Source organism: Diabrotica virgifera, chromosome 6 (genome assembly GCF_917563875.1).
Source record: "Diabrotica virgifera virgifera chromosome 6, PGI_DIABVI_V3a".
NCBI classification, from domain to species: domain Eukaryota; kingdom Metazoa; phylum Arthropoda; class Insecta; order Coleoptera; family Chrysomelidae; genus Diabrotica; species Diabrotica virgifera.
In genome coordinates, this window is record NC_065448.1 from 188,186,606 (window position 1) to 188,196,266 (window position 9,661).

A 9,661-nucleotide genomic window follows, 5' to 3' on the forward strand; every position below is an offset into this window, starting at 1 on the left:
ATTAAAGTTCAAACTTTGCCAGTTTTAGTAAAAATAAAGATTGGATTATTGACAGTTAAAACTAAAATTATCTTGAAAAAGTGGTTTTAGAGTGTGTATTTTTCATCTAAAATAGGAATTAAGACATTACAATCATCATTACAAGAGCTATTTTTTACCAAATCAAAATCATCAAAATTCACAAAAATTTAACTAAAAATTCTAACTTTCAACCCTTTTGCGGCACCTCTATAAATATTTAGTTTAGAAAAATATTTTATTTTTGGCTTAACAATGACTACAGGCAACTTTCTAACACTATTACACATTCAAATTATAAAAACATTTTTTTCGTTCTACCCTACTATACGGTGGAGACGCGTAGTAAAAATGCATCACTTGATAAAAGTCCCTGCTGAAAGAGCTGTAGTGCTAACAAATTATAATTAAATTTTGTTTTATTGATTTAGTTTAACGAAGGCTAATTAAGCTTATATTTTTAGGCAGAAGTAAGAAAAATATGGGCAACGTGATGGTTCCCTTTCTCATTGGAGTTGCTAAAGGTACGGCAGTAACTATGGTCTTATCGACTTTGAAGTTGTTTGCAATAAAGGCATTACTTATTGCCAAGACAGCATTAATACTGACAGTTATAATAGTCGCTTCCAAATATATTAAAAAATCAGAATCAGAGCCACAATACATGGAAGTTGAGCAGCATTCATCAGCATCTGAGAATATTCCTATATTTGAGTATCCAGGTAAAGGTCATTGATTTGCATAAAGGCGTAAGCCCCCAAAAAAATATAATAAAACAAAAAAATCACATAAAAACTCGAGCAACAAGTCATTGGGCAGAGCCCAATAGGGCTCAGCACGATGACTTGGGGCCCAAGCAAGCAATTTTTAGTACCGCGGTTAAGTAAGTAAGACGATAAAGGTATAGAGCGCATCACGCTGAGCCTAAGATTTTTGCATTCGATTAGGGTACCACATGGAATCTTATTACCCAGGATTCCATTGTGAAGAGCATTTGGCTACGATAGTTGTGCCCTCATCGCGCATCAGCGTGCTATGGGGGGGAAAGGGATGGCCTGGGGCATTGGAGCGAAGTGGGGTGATCCCTGTTTACACTCGGGTCAAAACACCTCGCCCCAATGAATTGTTACACCCGAATGTACTCTTTCGAGAGGGTGGACATTCCCACAGGTCGGGTTGAATCAAATTGCTTGCTTGCTTGCTTGCATTGATTTGCATTTTTCTAATTAAAAGCTATAATTAAACAATAATATGTTTGTCTAAACAGATGACAAAAAAGGATAAAATATAAAACTTCTTTTTTTTTAATTTATCTGTAAACAACTTTTTCACAAATAATTTGTTACAGTCTCACAATCTAGTTTTTGGTGAACGAAGGTAGAATTCTAATAATAAAACCTATACTTCCACAGAATTTATTATAACTAAGTGACTACAGCTGTTTCGGCAGAGTGCCTTTCTGAAGTGATATAGTTTACAATGTGTTTGCCTTTTTAAGTCTTCAACTGAAGAGGTTGAGGAGTGGGGAGCTGTTTGTCTCGAGTTGGTCATTCAGAATTATATCTGTATTTTTTAGTTTATTAATTTCCATAGATTCTAAAAAAGATAGCTTATCTATGGAAATTAATAAACTGAAAAATACAGATATAATTCTGAATGACCAACTCGAGACAAATAGCTCCCCACTCCTCAACCTCTTCAGTTGAAGACTTAAAAAGGCAAATACATTGTAAACTATATCACTTGAGAAAGGCACTCTGCCGAAACAGCTGTAGTCACTTAGTTATAATAAATTCTGTGGAAGTATAGAAAACAAACGTTTTCAGTGTTTTATTATTAGATGAAATGAACTTCCATCAAGTAACGGTCGAATCAATCAATTATTTGAAGGTAGAATTATTATGCATTTCATGTGGTAGTCTTACCTACACCAGAGAGGGTAGAAGGTCTAAAGATTATATATATCATGTGTTAGTCCAGTTTCCAGTCCTTGACATCAGAACGGGACAGGAAGTAGGTGACTAGATTTCAAAGGTATAAAGGAGAGTGAACGCGGTTTTTTTTGTAAACAATTGATAAAAATCATGGTTTGCTTAGGAAGAATGGTTTTCTTCGTGTAGATTGTAAAAATGTGTGTGCGCACAATTTTTCTGAATTTTAGTTCGGAATAAAATCATCATCATCGAATCAAAACTTGGGCTGATGCTACGGTCACCAATTTTATAAAATTGTTTATCATATAAATGTAATCAAGTATATTATAACGTAAGGAAATGACCTATTAAAAAGATTAATATTAATGTACGCATAATAATTCTTAGATGTTACTTCATTAGTGTCCTATACACGGACTGGAAAGCTGGAGTCTGTAGAAAGACACTACGCAACTATTGTCGAGAGGCTAAGTAAAGACACAGAAAATTGGCTTAATTCGACCGTATTATGCGTAATAATAAATTCAAAATTCTACAGTTGATTTGAAAGGCAAGATTGAGGTCAGGAGAGGCCCAAGACGAAGACGTATATCCTGGCTGACCATTCTTACGAAGTTGACTGGTCTAATGTGATCTGATCTATTTCGAGCTGCTGTGAATAGAATAAAATGGGCACATTAAAAAGCGCATACCTACTTATTTATATTTAGTCTGGGCAGATTTTCGGAGAACAAGCCATTTTTGGGAAAAGTTATTTACCAGCAATTTTATTGCTGGAATCGAATCTTATGATTGTGTATATTAATAATATAGGCATACAAAGTCCGCAGATAGTGTGCTACTTTTTTTATAAAGAAAATGGCGCCCAAAAAACGTGTTTTTTTCAATTTTTGCTCTATAACTTCAAAGATTTTAACTTTACAGCAAAAACACTCAAATAAAAATTCACCGTAATTAAATTCTGCATAGTGACGGGTTTTTCCCGATTTACTTCGACAAAAATTTTCCCCGGAAAATGAGGGTTTGGAAACAAAATCTTTAATTTTCAAGTAAAATTTTAGATAAGTAATTGTTTATCAATAATTAAATAACTTGGCAGCATAAAAGCTCTTTCTTAGAGTATGATTCCAGAAGCCGATGGAAATTGAATGAACAGTTTAGCAACAATTGAATTGTTAATTAAAAATTTACGGTCGCTATAATAACCACAATAATTATGATACATAAGAATAACTATGATTTTTCGCACCCTCAGCACAATTCAAAAAACAGATTGCTGGGAAATCGCGTTTAAAGATTCTGGTTTCCAATATTACAGCTATTTTTCAAATAACATGCTTATTAATTAAGTTATAAATGTGAAATTTGGCAGATTTGTTACTTGATAATTACACAATAAATAGCCATGATAAAAAATAATATAAATAAATTACATTAATTATATGTAATGGAAAAAATATACTTTCAAGTTTGTCCCATATATTAAAAAAAAATAACATAACAGAAATAAGGAACTCTTTAAGTTTGATCCCTTATATTATGAATGCTTTGTCACTGTTTATATAAAATAGCGATCTATTATGAATTATACCCATTTATTTATAATATTTTCTATAATAAAACGGATCAAATAAAAACTGTTCTATATAATACAAAATGTTACAACACAAACTCACCAGGATATTCGTTATAGAAAGACATGTTACCGATTGCTACCTTGTAGCAGTAAAAACAAGAGGTGGGCGGAGATTAAGAAAGAGGCACAAAAATATAGTTACTGAACCATTTAATGTTCTTTTTATCTCTGTCAGCGCTAACCGGTAGAGAATTTCATTTTGTGCCCATATCATTTAGAATCACAGTTTACACAATTTTTATGCCCTTATATTACTGAGGGTGCGCTTTGTATAAAAAGACACTGCTCCTATCTAATGCACTTTACAGAATTGAAATTGGACTATTTAAGCGGCCTCAGAAATATTTTAAAATTATAAATAATTTTTTGGCTTATAAACAAATAGGATATTCAATTAAATTAAATCATGAAAACGGTATTGGAAAAAAGCAGCAGGACGCTTAAAAGAACAAACGTTTATTTGTGAGGAGTGGTTCCTGAGATACAACCGGTCAAAGTTGACTGGCATTTACGGCAAAGGTATAAACAATAGGATCATAATTTTTGAACCGTCACCTTTTTATTTTTATCCCCTTTCTTTACACCAATTTTCATATCTTTAAAATAATCATAACATATATTATTATACGAGTATATATAATATATTATATATACTCGAGTTATATATAATATATTACGAGTGAAAATTGTCAAAAATAGCAAAATTCCAATCAAAGTTACTCCAGTAGAGCCATCAAACTTACGCATTATTAAATGTCAAATTTGCTTTTGTTTTGTTATAATAAATTAATTTATTTGTTATAACAAAATTTTTAATTTATTTAAATAAAGATTGTTTAAATAATTATACAGCTTTCAAATGAAAATATTTGTGTTTTTAACGTTAAAAGGTACACTTGAAGTAAGTTTATCTAAAAAAAGTCTACAAACTGGAAAAAATATGTAGTTTTCTTTTCTTATAAATAAATTAATCTATTATAGTAAAACAAAAGCAAGTTTGACATTTAATAATGCGTCAGTTAGATTGCTCTACTCGAGTTACTTAGGAACAAACAAAGAATGAAGAAAACTTCTCCATGGGAAGCCGAGAAAATGCATTTATTTAATGTATACCGATTTTAAACTTTGAGATTACATTTTCTCCAATCTGATTTTTGATTGCAATTTTGCCATTTTTGGCAATTTTCACTCGTAATATCGATAGTGTTTATTATAATAATATATGTTATGATTATTTTAAAGATATGAAAATTGGTGTGAAGAAACAGGATAAAAATAAAAAGGCAATGTTTCGAAAATTATGATCCTATTTTTTATATCTTTGCCGTAAATGCCGGTCAAATTTAACCGGTTGTATCTCAGGAACCACTCATCACAATTAAACGTTTTTACATTTAAAAAAAGCGTTCTGCCGTGTTGTTTTCAATACCGTTTTCATAATTTAATTTAATTTAACATTTCCCGGGATATTCTATTTGTTTATAAGCCAAAAAATTGTTTATAATTTTAAAATATTCCTGAGGTCGCTTAGATAGTCTAATTTCAATTTTGTAAAGTACATTAGATAGGTACGTTGTCTTTTTATACAAAAATCATAGTTATTCTTATGCATCATAATTATTGTGTTTATCATAGCGACCGTAAATTTATAATTAACCATTGAATTGTTTAGTCCTGTCGCCAGGGGGGGTACAACGGCCTCGTTAATTCAGATGGACTTACCCAAATTTTTTTTATGTATTTTGACCCGTAGAACACGAATTTTTTGGGTAACAGTTGATCCGGATGTCGATAAGATTGTTATAGACCAAGAACTTGAGGAATCAAATAACAGCGATTTTTGGCAAAACAAAACAATATTTTGTATTTTTTGGGTCATTTTAAGCAAAAAATATTTCTACAAGTTTTTTAGTAGGATGCACAGTTTTCGAGATAAACGCGGTTAAACTTTCAAAAAATCGAAAAACTGCAATTTTTAAACCCGAATAACTTTTGATTAAAAAATAAAATAGCAATTCTGCTTAGCGCCTTTGAAAGTTCAAGTCAAATTATGTCGGTTTTGATTATTTGCATTGCTAAAAATTTATTGTGTTATTGCTAAACAAAGCTACAAACAACTAGTGCGTGAGTGATGTTTCTATGATTTCTCATTTAAAATCGAACGAGTAGGTAGAATAGGTACTAGTGCAATCAAGACTATTTCTACGTTACATGCGTTAAAACGCATGTAAAAGCACGGGAAACCCTACGTGTTTATAGCTTTGTTAAACAATAAAAAAATAAATTTTTACCAATGCAAATAATCAAAACCGATATAATTTGACTTAAACTTTCAAATGCGGTAAGCAGACTTGCTATTTTATTTTTTAATCAAAAGTTATTCGGGTTCAAAAATTGCAATTTTTCGATTTTTTTAAAGTTCAACCGCGTTTATCTCGAAAACTGTGCATCCTACGAAAAAACTTGTAGAAATATTTTTTACTTAAAATGGCCCAAAAAATACAAAATATTGTTTTGTTTTGCCAAAAATCGCTGTTATTTGATTCCTCAAGTTCTTGGTCTATAACAATCTTATCGACATCCGGATCAACTGTTACCCAAAAAATTCGTGTTCTACGGGTCAAAATACATAAAAAAAACTTGAGTAAGTCCATCTGAATTAACGAGGCCGTTGTACCCCCCCTGGCGACAGGACTAGTTGCTAAACTGTTCATTTAATTTCCATCGACTTGTGGAATTAAAATCTATGCAAAAATAACTTTGATACCACCAAGTTATTTAGTTATTGATAAGCAATTACTTATCTAAAATTTTGGTGGAAATTTATAGATTTTGTTGGAAAAACCCGCATTATCCGGGGAAAATTTTCATCGAAGTAAATCGGGAAAAACACGTCTCTATGCGGAATTTAATTACGGTGAATTCTTATTTGAGTTTTTTTGGTGTAAAGTTAAAATCTTTTGTTATGGAGCAAAAATTGAAAAAACACGACTTTCGGCCGCCATTTTGTTTATAAAAAGTAGCACACTGTCTGCGGACTTTGCATGCCTATATTATTAATATATACAATCATAAGATTCGATTCCAGCAATAAAATTACTGGTAAATAATTTTCCTTGTATTTTGCTAATTAATCCAGAGTAATTATAAAAGTTGGCACGTATCTCAATGTTTTTTATAATTTTTTGCATTAATACAGAAATAATTATAATTGACTTCTACCGTATATAAAGCTATTAGTGCAGTAACTATTCTTAACGCTGTTTTGCTTAGTAATAATTTAGAGAGACCTTTGAGACATATTAAAAATATTTCTTATTTGATAAATGATGCACCTGATCCACTCTCTCCTACTGTTTTAGCTCCTAGTGCCAGTGACCAAATACCAGCTGTTGCAATCTCCCCGTACCACGCTTATGAGCCATACGCTGCAGCTGAAAGTGCCTTGAACTATGCTACGGTCGTAGAGGCACCTGTCGACAACAAGACTGCACCAGTCAAGCAGTACTATGTACAACCTGCAACCAAGAGGCGTGACCTAGGAAGACGGAAGGTCATACCTGCGGTACTAACTATTCGGCAGTATTCACGGCCAGAAAGTGGACTTCTTTAGGGGAGAGAAGAGTCAAAAATATTTATTGTTATTTATTTTTATTAACTTATTTTTTTGCATAAATTTGCACTCACTTTGAACTATAAATAAATATTGTAATAAACATTATTACCTTAATTTATTCTGGAATGCTATAAAATCCTTTGTGATATTAAATCTGTGTATAATTGTGAATATATTTGTGTTTTTTTAACAAATAAATGCGTTTACCTACATAAACATTCTTTACTGTATCTAATTTTGTGACCTAATGAATCTTTTTTTCTCACTCTAAATACCAAATATGCAATGCGTAATTAATTTCAGGTCACATAACAAGATAATTTTTCTATGGATGCTATACAATATGCAACTTCCCTCACTACTTACATACATTCAAAACCAACAACTTCTCAGGCAGTGAGAAAAGTCGGCCATTGCAGTGAGAAATATTTTTTCTCGCGGGTTCTCCGCCGGTTTCAATACATGTGATCTCCGTTTCCATGGTAACATGCATAATACAAACACAATTAATGTTGTCAAACAAATGTGTCAAAGCCAAACCTACCAGGAATTAAATACCTTTCAAAACTCTTCAAAAATAACTGTGAATTAGAATTTTAAAAAATAAGATATGTATATTTTAAGAATATTAAATACCTATATGTATATGTATTTTATTTCCATTTATACATATAATACACCTGAAAGCACGTAAATTATTTAATTTTGAAGTTTAAACTCTTAACAGAACCGCATCCATAGAAAAAGTACAGTGTACAACACATGAGAAAATGACATATTTCTCCCTCGCTTGATTTGCGGCCCTCGCCTCGTGCCTCGGCTCGTGCCAACAAACTTCTACGCTCGTGAGAAATATGTCTTTTTTCTCACTTGTTGGACACTATACTATTTTCTGATACTTCATGTCCAAGTCAAGCATACCCTGGCATTGTATTGCTTTTGAGTGGCTTTCTTTGTTTCTATCCTATTAATTTCTGGCTGGAGTATAAATTTTACGTTTTTAACTTAAAAGTAACTGGTATACACGTTTTCCATATTTCCATAATTATAAGTTAGATTAGGTTAGCAAACTCATGGAACAGAGGAATGAAACAATAAAAGAAGAATGAAATAAAATTAATAGGTTACGTTGGGAAACAATAGTTAAAAGTCTGATATTAAATAAACATTAAAAACGCTTTGGCTTGATGAAGAATGTAGACAAGCAATAGACATAAGAAGTGAACTACACGTGCAGTATACTCAAACAGAATACGAGAAAGGCACAAAAAGTTTGAACAAGAACGAAGACGAACTTTGCAGAAGAAACACGAAGAGATACGAAAACAACCAAATACTGAAGATGCAGGATTTCAATCACAATGACACTAGAGGAGTATGTAAATTCCTAAATGAACTCAGAGGGGGATATAAACCACGCACTAACCTTATTGGAAATACACACACCGGCAAAATTAAAGGAACCCCTTAAAAATAGGACATGTTAGATGTCTCGAATTTCCTAAACCTGTTGTCCGATTTGAGAGATTTTTTTTAGTATGTTATAGCCTTATCATTTAAGAGTGTCAATGTAATAGTATTGTTGCTAGACAAGTAAATTTCATGTTATACCGAGTACAACAATCATACTGTGTTTTTTTCTTAAAATTCGAAACACTGGAATATTCTAGCATAGATAAAATATTTAAATTAAAACTCAATTGTAGTCTTAGGGAGTCCGGCACTGATATCGAATAAGCACACATGCTTTTTGATCGATCCTGACAAATAGTAAATTTAACTTAAGAAAACTAATCATAGAATTCTGACACTATGTTAACATCAAATATAATAGTGTTAGTTCAGTGTGTATAGAAATACATTTTCTGTGAGTACATATTTTTCTATTAATAAGTATTTCATAACCAAAGAATTTTATAAAACCGTCAATAAATAACACCAGTCATTGATCGACACCAGTTTTTTGCCGTTAAAAACAATTACTAAAACCCGAAGCGGAACAGGTCCGTACTTAGGAAAATCAAATGGTGTTGAGAAATGGAATATGACGTCACTAATCATAGCGATGAATTATCATTGCAATCCACATCACAAAAACCTTTATCTTACTCAGCTGCAGCCAGTAGACAAAAAGAACCAATCTATCTATCCAAGCTACAAGCAGTAGTTTTTAATTCTCTCAATGATGTTAAATTAGAAGAATACTTGTTAGCGGTAGGATCTTTAGTTAGTCCAAAACACATTCTTTTTTCATCAGGAATCACCAACAATTGTATCTGTATTTATTTCTCAACCAAACAAGTCGTAGATGATTTTTTTTCAAACAGTAAAGGTTTCATCACTGTAAACAATACACAAATTCAAGTCCGTAGACTAATTACTCCAAGTGAAAGACTCATAATATCCAATGTTTCTCCCACTATACCGCATAAGGTTATAGAAAACGAACTACTGATC

At 31.8% G+C, this 9,661-nt stretch overlaps 1 protein-coding gene across 1 annotated transcript; it reads left to right on the forward strand.

Annotated features, from left to right (window-relative positions):
* Positions 1-487: 487 nt before the first annotated feature.
* Positions 488-7,263, forward strand: LOC114336181 (uncharacterized). Its single transcript, XM_028286510.2, has 2 exons — positions 488-740; positions 6,951-7,263. The coding sequence occupies exons 1-2, from the start codon at positions 500-502 to the stop codon at positions 7,199-7,201; spliced, it is 492 nt and encodes a 163-aa protein (XP_028142311.2). The 5' UTR covers positions 488-499; the 3' UTR covers positions 7,202-7,263.
* The last annotated feature ends 2,398 nt before the right edge of the window (positions 7,264-9,661 follow it).

Bases quoted from the DNA above. Each gene is read 5' to 3' on its own strand.
- LOC114336181 (XM_028286510.2), top strand. From the start codon at position 500: ATGGGCAACGTGATGGTTCCCTTTCTCATTGGAGTTGCTAAAGGTACG. The intron at 741-6,950 runs GTAAAGGTCATT...CTACTGTTTTAG, and splicing joins TCCTATATTTGAGTATCCAG to CTCCTAGTGCCAGTGACCAA.